The sequence below is a fragment of the Scomber japonicus genome, chromosome 5 (genome assembly GCF_027409825.1).
Source record: "Scomber japonicus isolate fScoJap1 chromosome 5, fScoJap1.pri, whole genome shotgun sequence".
Lineage (NCBI taxonomy): Eukaryota > Metazoa > Chordata > Actinopteri > Scombriformes > Scombridae > Scomber > Scomber japonicus.
Window position 1 is genome coordinate 25,995,510 of NC_070582.1, and position 21,538 is coordinate 26,017,047.

Genomic DNA, 21,538 nt, shown 5'->3' on the forward strand with positions numbered 1-21,538 from the left:
ACTTAAAGGCCCCTCTCCCTCACAGTTGGACAGCTTCACCACCCATTACTTGTCAATCATCTTGGCGGGCTGCTTACCTTCAAATGACATCCAAGAAATGTAGCCAATCTGAAAGATTTAATCATTTAAGCAGTGTTGATATTTTAGTTAACTGTTTTTCTGCCTTTCTCCTTTATTGACACTCCAAATATATCTAGAGAGTATATATTAAGCATGATAGTTCATTCTTGACATTGGAGAGACAAAGAAATCTTTAAAAATGTGTTTGGATGATACACTTGCTTTCTTGAGATAGAAATGGAGCTAGAGCCAGCATTCAATAAACTTAGCTTAGCGTAACATACACATTGTGTCTTGTTAGTTTAATCTGGATAAAGAACAAAGTAAAAAACAAAAAGGTTGTGTCTTTATGTGGAGTTACGTGCTGGAAATATTTCTTGGTTGGGGTCTTTAACGTTCCCCTTTTGACAGAGTCAAGCTAGCTGTTTCCCCCCCGTTTCAAGTATTTATGTTAAGCTAAGCATCTGCTGGTGCTAGCTTAATACGTACTGAACCTATATGAAAGTGGTATCTATCCTCTTATCTAACTCTCAGAAACAAATGCTGCTTCTTACAGTTTCCATTTGAGTGAGCTTCATTCACTGACTATGAGATACAGTGGAAAGCTCTTAAAGAAAACTAATAAGTGGACATTGACATTTTTAAAAATGTAAAATAAGTAAACACATCAACAAATAATGAAAAGATATTATGTATGCACTACTTTAAAAATACTGATCTACAGTGTTATTATCTCTATAATGCTTTTTCTCTTCATTTTCTGTTCATTTTCTATTAGTGGATGCATTTTACAAGCTGTCCTCATCATCAGTTGACCTCCTTTACTATTAATTGTAGTGAAAAGTGACTTCTGGCAGCAGTAAAGCTGGGCAATCCAAATGAAATAATGATTTTAAACCCTTCTACTTCTTTTGAAAAACCCATGTATTTTTAGTATAACCAAAAACCATGATCCATAAATAGCTCATGTTAACGAGGAAAGGTTGCAAATTGCATCTTAAATACCAGGCAGCAGTGCTATGAGTGAATTCATGTGGATTAGAGTTTATGTAATCCACACATAGCTCTTTATTAAGCCCACTGTTCGCATCCCTTCATTAATTCACTGACTCCGTCTAACTGCTCAGTCCTCGAACTGCCTCTTAATACAAAATGGATAGTTTCGATAAGTGGTTTAAATTGTGCATTTACCAATCACCATCATACTTATATTCACTATCTTAAATATTCAGAAACCACAGGTAGTACTGTATCTTCAGTTCTATTTGCAACATCACAGGCTGCCAAGCAGGCAGCGTCTACCGAGTTTAAAGTGCTGTCTGTCGACCTGTAAATCTGTCAGACATTTATACATCACGTCAGCAAGCTGTCCAGACAGTAAAACAGTCTTTCATCATTCAGTCAGTCAGTCAGTCAGCTGGAAGCACAGTAATCATGCCAGTCAGGTCTTCTGGTGAGTCAGAAAGTCACCTCTTCATCACTCACCCAGCCTACCAGTTAGCTAGACAGGGTCAAATCAGGTTCAGATGGAAAGTCATCTTACTAAACAGGCAGCTGTTCTTTTATAACATGAATCATTACTGTACACACAGGTTTTGACTATACAGAAGAAGATAATGAGGGAAGAGGAGGAGACTGTGATTATTGTAATTCTGAAAGATAAGTGCTATTAAGAAGATGAGCCTGTCTAACAAAAGCATCTCATTTTGGAAGAAAATAGCAGAGTGAAAAGCTCACATTGTGTTTTGTTAAAAAGTGTTCTATCTGAAAAAAGATAGAGAACAGACCCTGGATTCAAACTGAATGCATGACAGACTATGTGTCGACCTTGCCATGTTTTCTTTTTACTGAGACAATGCGCAGGTGTGATTATACACTAAAAAGTGGGAGTAAATTAATAGTTATTGCTGGCTAATAATCAATATATTTAAATCATTGGAGGAAAACTGCCTTTTAAACCATCATATAGGATAGTTTTTACATTAGTACAGTTGCTCATCAGTGTACCTGGAGTCACTGCTTATACCTTCTGCATGGTTCAGTACTGTTACAACACTATATATGGTGGTTGAGTTTCAGTAGTGCGGTTTGACCAATTTTTGACTCATTTTGTCGTGTTGTAGGTGTGACACTGCGTTAACCTAAAAGCTTGGGATTGTTGTGCTGTTGCTCTGGTGGTTCCAGTGGGCTATATGAGGTTACGCTGAGTATAAACTCATTGTCTCTTCCTAAACCCCTGCCTGTTGACATGAATGAATTAATCTATTCATCATTTATTCATGAGTGTGGAATTGATTCTCTCCCCACTCTGAACTGTGTTGGTATTATAGTTGGTTGAAAAGCATTCGAGGACTATAATTTCTTAAGTCATCTGTGGTTAGGAAGTAAAAAAGATCTTTTAAGTAGTGGTTAGTTTCATTTTGATTTCTATTCATTTCCTGACCATTTATTACTTGTACTGATTAAAAATGGCAAACTAACTAAAAGGTAACCAATGAAAATTACAGTGGGAGCATAATTTCTGTTGCTGTAGTGGATTAGCATTTGCTTTAGATATGGTGATATAATTTAATAAGCATGTTTTAACACATTATGTATCAGTGAGCTACAGAATATGCATACTTGCTTTTTAACAGAGATCCAGTCTAATTTTAATCATAAACATATCTCCTGTATCAAGAGTAAAAACCTGTAAGAACATTTATTCTACCCTTATGAATTTACAGATGTTGGGAAATGTATGATGTTAATTTTGCTCACAGCATGCTAACAATAGAGGAAGTCATTCACTGATCCCCTGCTACTTTTTCCTCCCACCTCTCTCTCCCCCAACCTATTTCTTTCTTCTATTGATCTGCTCACTCTCTCCAGGTCCTGAGGAAACGGTGATGTTTAATGGCTGCCCCCTCCCACGGTTGGAGTCCTTGCAATCATAGATCCGTCATCAAAGGAAAAGCTCTCATAATGGCAACCCCTTACCTCCAGACTGTGCCATTTGACCCCTCCTGTAGAGGGTGTATTTGCTGAGGGCGGGGGTGGTGAGAGTAGGACAAGCTTGCCTGTGAAGATAAAGATCATTCAAACCATGTAGTGTACCTTTCTCCAAGGCGGGGGGTGGGTCTACATTTGAATCTGGTTCATTTTTGTTCATTTCTGTTTATGTAATCTCCGGAAACAGATTCGTGCTCACTTTTTTAAAGAGTGCATGTGGATGTGGATCACGTGTGAGGTGAGGAGAAAGTGACAGAGAGGAAGAAAGAGAGAAAGAGGGAAAGAGATGGTCCTCCACATAACCCCTTACTCCAGTGCCTGTCTGCACTTCCTGGATGGCTTGTCATGGAGCCTGGTGTTCCCCTGCTACTGGCTCCTGGACCGGCTCCTGGCCTCCTGTGTGGCCACCTCTCTGGAGAAGCGACAGCGCTCCCAGGACCCCTGCTCCTTCCTCACCCTGTGTGTCCTGATCGCCGCACCCCTCTACCTGCTCCTCGTCCTGGCCTCCCTGCCTTTTGCACTGCTGGGTTTCATCATCTGGGCTCCTTTGCAGGCCATCCGCCAGCCCTACCTTTACACCTACTGCAGGTAGCCACTTCTTTTTATATTGCCTTTGTACTGTAACTTCAAACTAACAGCTCACATCTTTATGCCTTGAATTGATTGAATCATCAGTACAAAAGATGAGCAATTGCATTTGTAAATATTTGGTTCTTTGATTAAAAAGTCACAAGCCTGCACATAAAAATGTAAGGGGAGATGTTAAGTACGCCTCCCAAGGTGTAACCAGTATGAAACAAACACTGACCTTAAAATTCTATAGAGTGCAATGCTAACAGCTACACTTTGTAGAAACATACATTCAGCAGTTTAAATCACTTCAGTTTTTATTTTTCATTGTTGGATGAATTCAGAAATTATGGTGCAGCATTTTGTTCCAATTGTAATTTTCCAGCTGTGATTCATGCTTATGACTTACTTCTCCATAACCAAGGCAGTTAAGGGTCATGCTTTACCAAACTGAAGAAAAAACATGATTTCTCAGAAACGACATTGAAATAAGTCAAACTAATGGCCATAACAGATCACTCACAGTTCCCTCTTTCATTAAGTTACCTGTGTTGCACCTGGTTGGATAAACACCATTCACGTGGCAATCATTGGTCTTTGCTGCTAATTTTTAAAACTAGCTGCTCTGGAGACAGCAGCTTTCATCGTTCGTTCCGAAACTATGCATCAAAATGGGTTTCTGAATCAATTTGAGGTGAAAAATAGGCCATGCAGTTGACTCATGCTTCATTTTATATCTACTGTGCCAGTCGCTCACCAGGTTTGGAGATGTTGAGAGGCAGAAAATGGAGTCATTATCTACTGTAAATAGTTTGCTTACTGGCCTGGCTTCCAGCTGTCAGGCTCAGTGTGTTCTCAGTGGGTGTTTAGTTATCCAAACACCCACCCAAGTGGCTACCCGCCATGACCACTACCTTTGAAATACTGTATTTAGCCCTGTGTGCTGTGGAAGAACAGCACTCTCTTTCTGTATTCTGCAGATTTCCTAGTTGCACACAGTGTAAAATGTAACAGACATTGCCTTTGTGACTCATGTTTATTCTTAATGATTATACTGCTGTCACATGTACACATGTAGACTGCTGTCACATGTACACATGTAGCAATGGTTTGAATTTTACAGGTACTACCTTTTTGCATAATATGAGATTAAAGTGTAATACGTCTGTCAGCAGAGAGCAGGAGCAAGAGCAGTAAGAGGATACAGCTGTGAAGTAAAAAGATAAATTATTGTGATATTTGCAATAAACTATAAAAGAAATGGATATGAAGATTTGAAAAAAAAGAACTACCAAGGTTGGTTACAATACCATCATATCATATCTGTGTCACACAGAGGCTACCATAGAAACAGGAGGACTGAGGACCACACACTGAGACTTGGGAATGATTGTGTTTTTCTTCTTTTTGTATCTGTCCTGAAAATCTTGCCATTTTTATCATTAGGCAAATATGTTGACATATATTTACCTATGCATTATGCAAGTTATGAGTTCAAAACTGAGTTCAGTAGCCTGGTTTAGATTATGAGTGATTATATGTGTGCTTATTTGCTTTCTTGCTGAGAGTTAGATGGTAAGATCGAGACCTATCTTATCTATATGCTAATATTAAGGCATAGCTATTAGCTCATTAGCTTTTTCTTGTGGAGCTATTTTGTGATGTTTCCAGGCAACCAGCAAAGGCTCTTTGAAGTCACTGGCTCAACTAAGAAGTAGTTTGAGTACATACCTCCCTGTGAAACCACAATTATTGTTTTTTATGCTTCGGATCAAACACAAGAAATATGACATTTTAATTAGTGAGCTGATGCTGATAGGACAGACCCACGCTAGCTCTCTCCCATGTTTCCAGTTTTTATGATAAGCTAAGCTAATCAGCTGCTGGTTTTATTCTTCATTTTTCCCAAAATGTCAAACTTCTCATGAATATATTATGAGCTTCCTGTTTAAATTGATGTGGAATTTTTCTTTACTCACGTTGTCCAGACCAGACAAGAGCCAGGCCGAGCAGGGCCAGGCAGGACCGGGGGGTGTCGGGGTTGGGGAATGGAAGCCCCAGGGCCGGAGCTTCTGTTTTAGCAGTGCCAACGTTTGCCTGCTACCTGACTCGCTGGCTAGGTTCAACAACCTGTCAGCCACTCACAGGAGAGCCTGTGAGGTGGGAAAGAGGATCCGCAATGGTGCCAGTCGGCCTCAGATAAAAATCTACATCGACTCACCTACCAACACTTCCATCAGGTAAGGAGAGCAACCTCAGAATTCAGGAAAACATATATTTTTGTCTTAAACAAAATTAAAATGGTTTCTGTCTTTGTCTTCCATTCATCAGCGCGGCATCTTTCAGCAGCCTGGCCACAGGTTTCCGCCGTACCTCCTCTCTAGACCATCGTCCAGACCAAACACATACCACCAATGGCCCAGCCGATACTGAAACTGAAGTCCTCACCGAGTGCCCAATTCACCCCTCAGGTGCCACCAACTGCCCTGTTCACCCTACTGTAGGAGACCAGGGGTCCTCTGAATGCCCCCTTCACTCAGATGGAGCAGACACTCCAGCAGACTGCCCCCTCCACACTGCGGGGGCCAACAACAGCTCAGACTGTCCCGTTCACATCTCAGGGGAGGCTCCAGACTGCCCCATGCATTCCACAGGGCCCCAGAGTGGGCCAGGCCATCACGACTGCCCCATGCATGGGGAAGGAACCCAGCCAAAACCTTGCTCAGACTGTCCACTTCACACCTCAGGGGTTCAAATCAGCATCAGTGCCCCAGAGCCAGACCCTCAGGATGAGGAGGCTGAGACAGGGAACCATCGGCCTGGGGAGCAGACTGGGGGAGATACAGGCAGCATGACTGCCTCGAGGGAATCCCTTGCTCGTTACCATTGTGGTGACGGAGGTGGAGTGATATCCTCCAACAACACCCTCTCTCACGTCCCACGCACATCAATCTTTAAGCGCCCAGGACGAAAACGCCGCCATGGAGATGAGACATTCGACCATGAGATCTCTGCCTTTTTCCCCGCCAACTTGGATTTCCTGGCCCTACAGGAAGTGTTTGACCATGGATCGACGACTAGACTGCGGCGGCAGTTGCACCGCTACTTCCCCTACGTGCTAAGTGATGTTGGGCGGTATGGCTGGAAAGGTTGCTGCTCCATGTTCAAATTCCTGAACAGTGGGTTGATGCTGGCCAGCCGCTACCCAATCCTGGATGCACGCTACGAGTGCTACCCCAATGGGAGAGGGGAGGATGCATTGGCAGCCAAAGGAGCACTGTTTGCCAAGGTCAGAAGTTTTACTTTACTTTCTTTTGTTTCTCATTCACCTGTGTATTTATGGGACTGATGCACAGATTGGAATGCTTTCAGGCAATATAAGTTTCTACTCATATTTTAAAAAATGGCCCATATGCAATCAGGAGAGAGAAAGAAAAAAGGAAGAAATAAATTACTTTTCTCTCAAAGCCCATAGAGTTTTCCTGAAGGTCTGTAACAGTTTCAATCAATTCAATTAACTGCACAAAAAATTGTGATTAGGCTTTGGAATGATCTTTTGGAACAAATTTATTGTAAAATTGTCTTTTTTTTCATTTGAAATGTCAGTGTAGAAATTGTGGATGTGTGTAGAGAGAATTTTTTTTAAATGTCATAACTAATAACTATGTAGATAGGGTGACTATTCAGAGGCATTGACAAGACTGCAGGACAATGATTGCATGATGGTGCAACTTGAGTTATCACCTCACTATATTCTCCCTTTCTGTGGAGGTAAGAGGCAAAAGTTCCTTTTTCCCCAATTTGAGTTCATTTCAAACTGAGCTGAATTAGGGCTCAATGTCACTGAGGGCCTAATTTTACTCTTTTCCTGAAGCACAAAAGTGTCCTTCCTCTGATTGCTGCTTGGTGCCATTTCAGCTGAAATCTGATCTTGTCACAGATGCCACTGCCTATAATTTTGGCAAGGCGGTAATTGAATCTGCCCAGGTCTTTTTATACTAAATTAAGTATTTATATACATTTGTGAAGAAGACTGAATATGAAAGTTGAAATGATGCAAAAGCATGATATTGCAAGACATTGCATTATAAAACAAGTTTAGTTTCCTTCTTCTGAACTGTGAACTGTGATAGATAGCATACTGCACTCTTTATCTTCTCTGTGTTATAATCCATTTGATGCCCTCATGTAATTAATGCCACTCAACACGTTTGCTGCACTTTTGTCACAGTGTTGCTGTGATTGAGAAACCACAGATTGTAGACAGCACTTAAACACATACCCTTACACCCACACTCATTCACATATCATTGTGGTGGATGCACACGCAACAATAATTACAGCACACTCAAACCTTTCCACATCTCCCATAGTGGTGGGGGAAAACAACAAAATACATGTTGTCTTGTGTTTCCAAGGTCATCATGTTTGGTAAGAAATGAGCCAAACAGTCAAAGCTGTTTATTCAAAGGCAGCTGCATTTATTTTAAAAGCCTGATGTAAAGCGTGCTGTAACTTACAGTAATCAGGTGAAGCCATTACAGTGCAACAGAGCTACCATATGTCTGTTGTTGGGTGTGGACAGGACTTCTGCAATTGCATGCCGTCATATTCATTAACTGGATTTTTCAGATTCTCCATTCTCTTTTTACACACACAGTTTGTACTTTACAATTTGATGTATAGCTACTTGCACTGACCCCAACAAATACAGCTCACAACACATTGTGAACAACAGTTGTTACTGCACAGAAGCAAGAATGCTCCTTACTATATATACACCGACCGGCCAAAATATCAGAACCACTGGCAAAGTGAATAACACTTGTTATCTAATTAAAATGCCACCTATCAAGGGGTGGGACACAGTAGGCAGCACATGATTCATCAGCTCTTGAAGTTGATGTGTTGGAAGCACAAAAAATTGGAAAGCATAAGGATCTAAGCGACTTTGACAAGGGCCAAATTGTCATGGCTACCTGACTGGGTCAGAGCATCTCCAAAATGGGAGGTCTTGAGGGGTCTTCACAGTATGCAGTGGTCAGTACCTACCAAAAGTGGCTGATAGATAGAGAGACACACATGCAAGAATACTCAGAGATACTGTAGCTAAATCAGCTGATACATTTAACTGACTGGTAAAAGTTTAGTGTGAGCGAGAGAGGACTTGTTTGAGTGACTTGTTGAAAGTAGGAGAGAGGTTAGGCAAAAACATCACATCCTTTAGATTTTCATAGAATATCTGACTCGGGTCCTTCACATAGAAATCAGTTCACAGGCTTTTACAGACAACCGAGATAGTCGAGGAACGTCTTATTTAAGTTACGTTACAACCTGTTCGCTCACTGGAAATAAAAATTATTAACATTAAATTGCTTCACAATCCCACATATAGAACCTTTCACATTTGTTGTTTGCATTGTAGACAGCAAAAACCCTCCTTGCTCATGAAGTGATCATGTATGGGGCTTAAGAGTCCCAGTTGCTCACCTCTCAACTGTCACTGAAGGAGGTCCTGTCATGTTTTCCATTGCAGTCTGACATCTGCCAACCATAATTTGTAAGTCTGTGGAGTCCATTAGAGACTGGGTGGTAGTAGCAGTAAGACAGATCTCATGTAGATATGACATGACATTATGCACAGTCTTAATGCATAGTGGAGGCACTTTCCCTTGTGGTTCCCTTGTGCCAGCCCAGGAAGTAAGATGGGTTTATGACAGTGCAACCACTACACTAATGTGGGCAACATGCAGAGCGATGGGATTTCTACAGCAGCTACCGGTGTACTTCTTCCTGTTTGTAATTCTTACAGTCTTGACCTGCAGTCCTTCTTACTCTTTAATAGAAGAAAATACACAGAGACACACAGAGTTGGTACTCCATGGAGAAAAAATAGGAGTGTAAAGCCTTCAAAGGCAATGTGAATCAGCAACACAATGTGTGTGTATGTCCTATTGTTTGTTTGTGTGTGTTTCCTGTGATGACTGTGTGTTCATTAATCAGCCGCGTACTGTGACTGTCACAATGTGAGTCTGGATGGGATCCAGGTCATGCTGGGCCAGATCCACTTTTTTATGTGACCTGATGAGGATGGGTACCTTTATGTGCTGTATGTGTGCGTGTGTGTGAGCCTCTTTTTGTTTGTGTCTGTATATACCTTTACATATACCAGATCTGATAAAGACACTCCATCACAGCTTGCATGCTGTCAGTCTCATCCTGTTAGCCCTGCTGCCTGCTGACTGTCACTGCAGTACAGTATACAAGCTGGCCTCACATCACTGTTTCATCACCTCCTCCTATATGAGGTCACTGTAGGTCCTGCTGCCACCTGACTGTCAGCCAGGTGGCAGGTACATGTCTCAATGCAAGCTGCTCATGCTCCCAACTGACAACCTGCCAGGAAACTGTTACTGTACATTGGACTGCAGCTACATCTACATCTGCACTGTACTGTTTACTTTCCTCGTACTGCTGGTGCAGTGTCTGTGTGGACTTTTTGTGGTTTTCTGTTTGTCAAACTTCACATACTACAGTATGAACAGAACAGAAAATTAGACACATTTTAATCTGTAATTTCCAGAAAAGAATATTGGTTCATTTAACTTATTGTGAGAAAGAAAGTTAATTGTTCGCTTTCGGAGTTCTAGTTTAATAGAAATAATGATTCACTAGCTTTTTACAGCTCTTGTGGTCTTCATCAGTGAATCAAGTTTGCTCAGTTGTCATGGAGATTGCTCAGTTGTCACATTAACCTAAGCATGGAATTACATGTTTTCATATATGGAGGGATGTGATATCTCTCTCTCTGTTTAAAGATGCTCGCTGGTGTCAGATCTGAACGGCCTCCTTGATCTTTTCCTTCAACGTCTTTGTTGATGCTGTGACCAGGTTTAGGTCAGGTGTACACAGACAACTGGTGTCACTTTTTTCTAGTGTTCATCCAGGTACTTGTCCAAGTGCCATACTGTTTCACAGTTATCACGCTCTCACAGCTGTTAAATGTGTGTTGTTACATAGGTAAATGCTCACGAGTTGTTTTGAGAATGCACATTGGGGTATTTTGGAGGGCCCAACCAAAGAAAACAATTTGTGATAATTTATCATTCTTAAAAATAGTTTTTTTCTTTTCACAGTATGGGTGGCTGGACGATATAGTATGACATAAAATCTACACCCTAATGAATTGTCTTATCTGCCTAGGTAATGATGTGATATGACCTCATGATCCTCAAATTCTGTTTGGTTGGTTGAAATTCTGCTTAGGTGCCCTTTTTAATTTAATCACATTAAAAGAAATTCATAATGCTGGTAATTCCATTAATTCAGCCCTGACACCAACACAAGCTGCAACAGAGTGAGGAAACATAATAATGTAATTGTCAAAAATTAAGCTAATCAAACATTTGAGACATTGCCAAAACATCAATACTAAATGAGCTTTTAAGAACCACACTCTTTTATCTCTTCCTACAGTGAGATCTGTCCAGCCTGCGTATTGTCATGCTCATCAATATAACAGTTCAGCTTTCGATTTTGCTACAGCCATTCTTTATAACCTGCCTGTATCCAGGCCAGCTGCAGGCTTTGATCTCCCTGCTGTTCATACCTTGCCCCTCTTGGTCCTCCAGACGTCTTGGCAGCTCTCCAAAACAGCATCTTGTTTTGAACCCTCACTTCCCCTCCATGAACCTTTTGGTCACTGGCACTCATTATGACTCTACACTCATGCTCGCTTCACCGCCAGCTGGGATGCATCTCATTAGATGGAGTTCATTTGATGTACCTGATGTTCACGCTGCGTTTGTCTTTGCAGCTACCAGATACTGTGTTTGTTCTTTTATATCAAACACAAACAAGACTGCTCAGTCATAAGTCATTATTAAAGTGGGGATCCTTGAAATTCCTCCTTTATCCTTTATTTTTGTGTTGTTTAATAGAAAGATATAATTACTGTGACGCTTGTGTGCTTCCCAAAAAACACCTGTCAGTTAAAACCAAAGACTAAAAAAAATCTTGAATTTGCATTTTGACCACCGTCGTCTTGGACTTTTGGAGCTAGAAGTGACCATATGTGGATGAGAGAGTGGAGCTGACCCTAACATTAGTAGCTAGTTAGGGTAGCAGAAAGCAAGAAAGCATGCTTCAAACTATTAAAACAAAATGTGCTTACTGGAAAAGTCCTTAGACAGGTCTTTCAGTACAACTAGATGCTGAACGATGAAAATGTTAACATTGATGAACTGTAAACAGGCTATGACAGCTACAGCTATGCATAATTGTGAATCTGGCGTTAGGTTATGGCTACGTTACTTAACCAACGTTGTCGCTGTGGTAGTGACTTGTTTGTGATGGCGCCCACCTGTCTTTCAAAGAGGCCCTTAATTAGGCATAACTTTAAGCCTTAGTAAAATGTAACTAGGTGAGTTATATGAAAATTCACCCTCCAGGGAAATTTGCTATAGAGACCAGAACCATTTTTTTGTACCAGGCTGTAAACTTGTTATATTTTGCTGTAAAGTTGGGGGATTTTAACATGAAGGGTGTAGGGAGGATGACTTGCTATTTGGAACAAGCTTCAAGTGGTTATTCATTTATTCATTTTTGCCAATGTTCAGAATACGGATTTTCTGTTGATGATGTTTGAGTTTCCATAGATGATGCTCATTTCTTTGTCTGTTCCGCCATTAGAGCTATCAGTATTCAAACATTTTATCATCATAAACCTTCCTGTAACATGCAACAATTTTCTTTAAATTGCCGGTTTAGGTGAGAGTATTGTATATTACAGTGTTTTAGTTGCCTAACAATAACATAACCTTAATTTATTTACCATGAACTTCCCCTAACCATCATCACACCTTTATCATACTTTTGTTATTTTTTTGTATAATTGTTCAGGATTTTTATAATTAATCAATATTAACTATTTTTGTTTGACATATAGTTTGTCTGAGGATATAGTATACAGTATAGTATACATGGTTTTAATGATTATCTGCCTTATTCAGAGGGACGCCTTTTTTTGACAAGTCAGATGATTATTAAGCTGTTTTAGTTTACACATATTATTTGCTATGGCCTTTTTTGTACAGACAACTGCAAACCACTACTCATATTCTTATCTTAACAGCAATACATTGTATTTTAAAACATTTTGGGTCAAAGTGTCTATACCAAATGAACCCATGATGTCAAAAATCATCCTCCAGCCACCTCAGACGGGTTTTTTTTCCTATTATAATCTTGTTAAAAACAGTTTTTTCTTATATGAAATAATTCTGTAGAAAATCTAACCAGAGGCACACACACATTCTCATAATTTCCCCATGGATGTATTTACCTGGAGAGCAGCAGCAGGTCAGCAACATAAATCTGGATTGTCTCTTGTGGAGAAGTGACGCACTAGAGAGGAAGAGAAGGCCGAAAAGGGAGAGAGAGGCAGCAATAGAATATTAATTTAAAAATGTCTCCCTAAAGAGAGAGCCAGCGATGGCTCAGTAATTAAAGCTTTTCAGTCTCAACATTTATCCCCTCTTATAATTATTTCAAACTACTAAGTGCATGGTGAAGAGTTGTGTGTGCGTTTTGTGTGTGTAAATACACAATTTGAATGCATTACTACGGATTAGGCTTCAAAAAAGGGCCACATTCAAATCTAGATTGCGTAGAATGGAAATCAATGGGAGAATTCTCCAAATCCATCCCTGACCTCTGATGACCAAAAGGACCTCTGTTCACTATCAAGGTCGACTCAGTTTATTGATACAGAGTGCTTCCATATTAAGGGCCAAAGGGATTCTAGTCTGACTCTCAATGCAAAACTTAATCAAACACTGTCCAAGGTCTCAAATATACAATAGTCTTTTGTCCCTACTGACTACACCTCATCTCTTTCAGTGCATCTTCTATATATATGTCAAAAAGGCCCTTTAATCTTTGAAAGTAAAGACTTCTGATTAGTTATGGTTACACAATCATTAAATGATCCTATTTCTGTTCCATTTTTTAGTGCTAACTATATGATATACTGTAACTCTAAGGCTGAGACACGACTCTTCTCAGACTTAAGCAAAATAAGGTATGAGATGTGACTTGGCCCTGCCTTATAAAGTCCTAGAACAGTCTAACATAAATAAGACAATATAATACTTGTATTACCACACACTTTGAATATTAGGCAGCTGAATTGAAAGAATTTGATCTTAACTATGGACATATGAGACTGGAATTTGACTTGTTTTGATTATCATGAACATGAACATGAACATGAACCCCTTAACAGTCTGACTGTAAAGTACACCACTGCGCACACAACTCCCATCAACTCCTACTGCTATCTCTAATTATGTACTCCTGTGAGATCTCTTTAGAAAGCTAAGATTCTTGTGATATGATTGATGCAGACAATTCCGAGATACAATCAAAACAACAGGTACCCCTCTGTCAGACCACCAACAAACAAACAATTACAAAATTCTTGCTACTTAACTGAACTGAACTACGAAGCCTTATTGATAAAGCTAAGACAAAAATGGTCCTCTTACATTGGAAAAGGTCGAGTCGAGTTAGCATGTAAATATTAGCCAAATGTTCTATCAAAATGGTGTTGAGTTAAAGCAGTCATATACATGCAGAATACCAACCAGACGCCAGTAAATCTTTAGCATCACATAGGATTTACAGCAGCAAAACACCCTTTGGCTACACTACATTCCCTAAAGGTGGCACTGCTGCCAAACTTACAGTGAAAAGATTCAAATTTAAGAATGTCTGCAGTTTTGTTCCAGTGGAAAGACCAAAAAACAAAAACACAGCTCGTCAGTCACCCTGCTGCTTTCTGCCATCTGTCTGTCATCATGACAATCTGGCTGCTTGGTTTTTCAAGTGAAGGCATCAAACACTTGCAAGTAATGCGAGGTGAAATCTTCACTCTTCGTCTGATTGTAAAGTTAGGTTAATTCGTTACAGCCGCCTTCAGGGTTTCATAATCAGGCTTTTAAAAGTCAGCTTGGTTTTGTTGGCTTCCCGTGTGAAATCGCCTCTCATGGCTCATTTCAGTTCCACTCAGTTCTTTTTCAATACCCCATAATGAGAGGAAGTCTCAGGAAGTTTCATATCCTGCATTCTGATTCATTTGCTGTTTTATTTTTAAAGACATGCAGTTCAATTCATTCCATATTTTTTACTCATACAGAGTAGAAGGGAAAACTCATTTAATCATAAATTGCTTCCAGTTGAGGCTTTTCTCTGTCAGTTCACAGAACTCCAATTAACATTGGCATCATCTGAATTTCATCTTCTGCATAGGCCACTGACAATATTAATACATTGAGAGTCTATTCTTTCTTGCATGCATGAGTGCGTACGCAAACACGCACACACACAAGAATCTCCTTAGGCCTCTTGTCAGTTTCAGGATGCACACACACCTATTGAAGCATACAGTAGATAAACCCCTGAAATATTCATATGGTGCACAGCATGTAGGTGGAGAGGGAGAGAGAGAGGGGGAGGAATGAGGACAGAGTCAGGAGGGATGAGGGGAAAAAGACAGGATAAGATGATCAGATTAAACTTTAATGTTCCCCGTGGTAAGATTTACTCAAACTGTAAAAGCAATGGAGGAATTAAATCATGTAATAGAATCAAATGTAAATGACACACTGCCATTAAAGTTTATACATGGTTAGGCATTCTGATTAGACTGATTAGACTCTTTGGTCTCTTTCCCTTAATATCTTAATGTATTTTGATAATAATAATTTGGCTTTATGGTGCGACAATGCTGTGGTTAAAATGATCACCTGAACATCAAAATACACTAAGTTATTATATTATAGGGCTAAAAACTAACCCTAACTAACGGGCTTTTACTCCAATAGGACGTTTTTTGAATAATTGGGATTTCAGAAAAATGGACCATCCGACCAAAGGCACGGCACCCCGCGCTGATAAAGCTCACTAATTAACACCTCATATCGAGCTTGTACAAATATCTATAAATGACAAATTACACAATGACTTGCAAACCTGACTCATATAAAAACACAACCTGTCAACAGGCGTGTTTGTTTGTTTGGACAACGCCAAGCTAGCCCCCTTGCATCCAATCTTGATGCCAAGCTAAGCTAACTGTCTCCTAGCTATAGCTTCATATTTAGCGTACAGACCTGTGAGTGGTATCAATCTGCTCATCCAAATCTCAGCAAAAAAGTAATAAGCATACTTATACATTTGACATCAACACCATTTTTGCTCTTTCAGACACTCGTTCCATTAAGAGTAATTGAATGAATGCCTCAAATCTTGGGGGAAATATATTGCCTTTGTTGTATGATGTATTTACTGTGCTTCAGTCAACAATGGGAAGTCAGGCTAATTAGGCTAATGCTTTATTGTAGCTTTTAGGATTTTTCATTAAGAGCCCAACACAGAATACCAATCCTAGACATTATTGGCAATCAGTTTCCATTTGTTTAAATGAAAGTCCTATCCTCAGCGGGGTTCTGTAACACTGTAACAAGTCACCAAAGAGATAAATGCTTGATCCTAAACAGTGCAGATTCATTTGACTAAGAGTGTTTTTAAGTCACTGCTGCTGGAGAAAACAGGCCTATGATGTAACCACACATCATAGAAGTTAAATCTACTGTACCTTAAGCAGTGTTCATAGGTTTTGTTTCTTTTGTTTGATTTATTTTTTGTTTGTCTCAACCTTGTTCTTATTGAAACCCACACTTTAAAGCTATTATCAGTATTTTCATATTAACAATGGATGAAATTACTGTGCTTATCACTCAACTCTGCAGGTCCCCTCAGCTCGTGTCTATGGCTTCAATTATGGCTCACATCTTTACTGTTCTGGTTCAGTAGCAGTCAGCTGTTACATACTGCACACCACCTGCCCAGAGCCAAACAGCATACCAAGTTAGCGACTAGCTGACAATGTAATGGATCATATAGCCACTAAAAGTTAGATATTTGAGAGTGAATATTGGACTTTGTCAGCCAGAAACACTACTCCAAATGAAAGCTAATTTTCCTCCATGTTCAGGCAGTTCTTTTTAAAACTCTAATGCTGTGTTTAATGATTCTTCTGCTGCCCCAAAGAAGTAAAAAATTATCGAACCAGCTTTAAAAGTTTTGCTTGCAAGAAAACAGTCTAGTGATACTGAAATTGAACTCTGTATTTGTTTCAAACCTGTGCTGCTTGACTTAATGGATTATCTTGTAAAGTTGTGGCTACTTGAGTTGTCAGATCTCATCATTGAAAATAGTGAGTAAGATGGTTATCACAACTGATAAAAGTGTTTTCATTTTTTCTCCTCCTTGCACTTCCTCATGATGAAGTTCGAATCAATGCAAGTTGCTCTTTTTAATCTTAGTGGCTGTAGCTTCTTTTGTCCTTCCATCCATCCATTCATCCATCCATCCATTTTCTATAACCCCTTAACTTATGCAGAGCCTGTCACCAGCTTACATTGGGTGAGAGGTGGGGTACACCCTGGACAGGATACTTTTCTATCACAGGTTATATAAACAACCATAAACACATTCATATTCAAATCAGAGCAGCTTGTGGGAACCCACGCCTGCTTCAGGACAACATGCAGAGCAAAGCAGAGAGGTGAAAATAGTTTCTCTGCTTGCCTGAGGATTATTCTTAGCAAAAATCCTACCAGAGAGTGAACTTTTAGAGCCACAAATGTATTAACTGGGTAACAGCACACTGAATTATTATTATGTTGCAACTGGCAATCGTCACTTTTGGTTAAAAATACTCCATTGAAGACTGTTACTTACATTTAGTTGTGAGAGATCTAATTCTATGACTTATAAGAGCAGTGTGGCCACTAAAAGGGTGTATTCTGTCTTGTTATAGATGTTCTCCAACCAAACGCCTTCCTACTTTAAACTAACCATTCACATCTCCCTTTCTCTGCAACCCTTTATTCCTCCCCCTCCTCCTCATAAGTCTGTATCCACCCACCAGCACTTCAGAGCTGCCAGACTCAGCCTTAGACTGGCTCTGTGTCTCATTTCTGTGTGGCTGAAGGACTTCGAAACGCTGATACTAAAGGTGTCTGGTTAAACCCCGAGTGATGTTGAATTTATTGCTGCTTTGCTCACACTCTGCTGCCTGGGGAATGGAGAAATTTAGGTTGGCAAGAAGTACTGAAAAATGTATAAAGTGTATGAGGAAATGTTGAAAAAATAATATCTTCAGCACTGTGTTTAACTCACTGTGACTGGGCCTGCTTCTTGTGTAGAACATCACATATTGAAATTATGCTGTTTGATATTTCAAACAGCTTGACGATAAAGAATAAGAAAAACATTCCAAACTATTATTTTCATTTGTTTCCCTGAAGGTGAAATCTCACTCCAACCCACATGCATCAACCTTAAGTCTTTAAATGAAGCACCCTATTGAAGACAATGGTGATGATGGCAAAATAACAGGTTTATTTTGTAGTTGTAACAGATGGTATTGGTGTAGAAGCCCTGTACCTCCATTTTTTCCTTTTATTTACTTTGATCAATGGCTGACATTTTTTTCTCCAGCTAATAAAAATGCTTCATGCCCCTGGGACCATGGCAAGCCATTCATAATGCAGTGTAAAATGTCAAGACTGCAAATGTCAGGGGGGAAAATCAAACATTTTGTTCTTCTTTCAAGTAATAATCAACAACATCCATATGGAGAACACTGCCTTTTTTCTGTTTGTTATTGCGTATTGGTATGATTATAGATGCAAGTGATGCAGAATGCGTCTGGATAATGGAAAACTTTAAATAAATGCTTTTGTCAGCATGCTAACATGCTCATAATGACAATGGTAACATGTTGTTGCCAAGCAGGCATAATGTTTACCATGTTCACTATCTTAATTTAGCGTATCAGCATTTGATAATTAGCATTTATTGTAAAGAATTATATATTCTCAAAGGGAACATGAATGTTTGCACCACATTTGATGGCAATCTATGCAGTAGTCATTGAAACATTTCATTACAAAACAAAAATATTACCCTCATGGTGGTGGTAGAGAAAAGTTACCAAGTCATTAGGATTCATCCACTAGTGACTATGAATCCTTGTGGCAATCCATCTTATAGTTGTTGAGACTGACACAAGTGGTGGATTGACAGCGCTACTCTATTACATATTAACCATGCTGCTAGTATGCTGTGTTTTATATTTCATCTGCATGAAAAGAATTGGTAACAGGTAACATAAGCATTAGAAGTAAGACAACATTGCAGGAGATAACAATGAAGGTTGACTCTGAAATACATCAAAACTCAGTCAACAGAAAAACCAAAGAAAAAGACTGAACTGAATACTGTGTCTGATTGACAGGTGATTTCAGTAAAAGGCAGGGGGGAAACACAGCAATTAGCACAGTCAACAGCATTAAAACACATGCTTATGCTTCAGTTGCAGCAGCCTGCAATCAGCTATCGGAGCACAATCAGTGCAGAGGAGTGTATACCAATTGATATAAAACAATATTACATGTAAACCAAAGTTTCAGTTTCAATCAAAATGTTATTTCTTTTAAGTTTACTTGTAACTGTAAAATACTTATACAGTATAATTGTTTTTACACATTTTCCGTACATATGAAAGGACCTTTTACATGTTCTGTGTGTTTTTTCTCCATACTCTCATGTCCTTTTAATGTGACACATGTTAATATGTTTCTACTTATGACATGTATATGTTTGATAAAATCGTATTTTGAAGGCCTTATTAATTTTTTTGACTTAAAATCTCATAGTGATAATACACATCAAATAAGGTCATAATGTATCCCATAACTGTGAACATATCATATAGATATATCATAATTAAATGAAACTATATCTATACATCATAAATATACTGTGTATGTAGTATATGTAGAAGTCTATAGTATATCCAGAAACTATATGTTGATATGAGATATGGATCTGAATTCCAGGATCTCATGTTGTAATTATGTACATAATGATTATGTAATTACAAAATAATGTAATTATCAATTATGTCATAATTACAACAGTGTATCTAAATTATGATATTTTTCATAATTACAAGATTAGTCTCATGTAATTATAAGATATATATTTATTTTGTAATTTGGTTTCATAATTAGTTATGTAACAATGACTATACATGGTATCATAAATAGTATATAAGGATCTTGTTATAACAAAATCTGAATCTCATTTTCATATATTTTTGCTAATGTAATTATTACATGACCTTTATATTGCAATTTGCAACTATAATAGAAACATAACTCTTAATTATAGTTAATATTTCTACAAATATTACATAATCATGCAAATACACACATTACAAGACAGCTGTTTAGTCATAATTACAACAAATGGAAGTTACTACATTTGCATAATGTGTGTAACATTTTCTGTCTGTGGTCATTCCAGTATGCCTCTCTGATGCTCTAGTGTATTTTCATATGGTACATATTTGTCATTATTTTTCTTTCTCCCAGGATGCCCTACTGCTGTTATGTTGGACCCCTAACTGCTGTAATTAAATCACTGCTGTAATGACTCAGTTTACCCACAGGGATCAATCAAGTTTCACACATAGTGGTGTTTGTTACCTGGCATGTCTTACAGTATAACAAACACATGTGTTAAATAGATTTGATGTTGCTCTTTTGAATATGGTGCACTGACCTCATGTCATGTTTGTCTCTGGTCCCCTGCAGGTTCACGTGGGTACTTCCCATCAGGAGCAAAGGGTTGTGGGATATCTCACGTGTACACATCTCCACGCCATAGAAGGTACAGTTAAATGTTCTGTAGCTTCCCCAGCTCTCCATCTATCCCTGTCTTTCTTTACTTCTCAAAACACACACATCCCCATACACACAACTGAATGCATGTACAAATGAATGTATTTATATGATTGCCTTGACACTGTCTTTCATTTTATGTTATGGATGTGGATGTGTGTGTGTGTGTGTGTGTGTGTGTGTGTGTGTGTGTGTGTGTGTGTGTGTGTGTGTCTAGTTATTGTCTCACTAAACAGCCAGAGAGCAACAATAATAGAGCGACTTTTATGTGTGTGTGTGTGTGTGTGTGCGTCTGTGTGTCTGTGTGTCTGTGTGTTTAATCTGTTATAGGCTACTTTTGGGGACAAATTTAAGACTTAGTTCCAGTTGATTTGGGACGGCTTGTCCAATTGGGACAAAAGCCTTGTCCCCAGGTAATAAAAAGCTGATGTTGGGGTCAGTAGTTATGGTAAGGATTAGGGTAAGTCTCCAGGAAATGAACGTAAATCTATGTGATGTCGCAAAGTGATCATGATCTGATATGTGTGTATGTGTGTGTGCGTGTGTGTATATGTGTGTGTTTGTCCAGATAGCTAGATAAATGGACACATCAAAACCCCTGCGTTCCTCCTCCTGCTGTTCCCATGGCAACTGGCTCAAGATGTTTAAGGCGTCACAGTCCTATTTAAAGCCTCCGGTCTATGGCTCCCTCATTTTTTACCAGAGACACTTCTCCCACTTTCGTCTGCTATTCTGGGCTCCTCCTACGCTTCTCACAGGTCTAAATATAGCAACGCCAGGGCTGTTTCTAAAGATACATCAAACATAAAGCCTAAAGCATAAAGGGGGGGAGGGGAGTGGGATGTTGAGTAAGACAGGGAGAACAGGGAGGAAAAAAGTGGGAGGAGCACAGAGACCTGATTTTTTTTCTTGTGAGAAGAAAGAGTTGTTTATGTTTATGAGGACCCTTACAGACAGAATATCTCACATTACAGAAAATATATTAAAGAAAAACTGGCTGTAAATGGGTGAATCTTAACCTGAAAGTAATCTGATCAGACATTTAGTTTAGAATTCACTGTCCAGCATCTAGAGTGCAATATGTGTGTTGCATTGATGTG

General features: G+C 39.2%; 1 protein-coding gene across 1 annotated transcript in view; it reads left to right on the forward strand.

Annotated features, from left to right (window-relative positions):
- The first annotated feature begins 3,337 nt into the window (after positions 1–3,337).
- smpd3 (sphingomyelin phosphodiesterase 3) overlaps positions 3,338–21,538 on the forward strand; it is a 29,557-nt gene continuing 11,356 nt past the window's right edge. Inside the window, exons 1-4 of the mRNA XM_053319358.1 lie at positions 3,338–3,639; positions 5,610–5,861; positions 5,953–6,910; positions 20,352–20,427. Coding sequence (XP_053175333.1) covers positions 3,338–3,639; positions 5,610–5,861; positions 5,953–6,910; positions 20,352–20,427 — 1,588 coding nt within the window. The remainder of the gene's footprint in view (positions 3,640–5,609; positions 5,862–5,952; positions 6,911–20,351; positions 20,428–21,538) is intronic.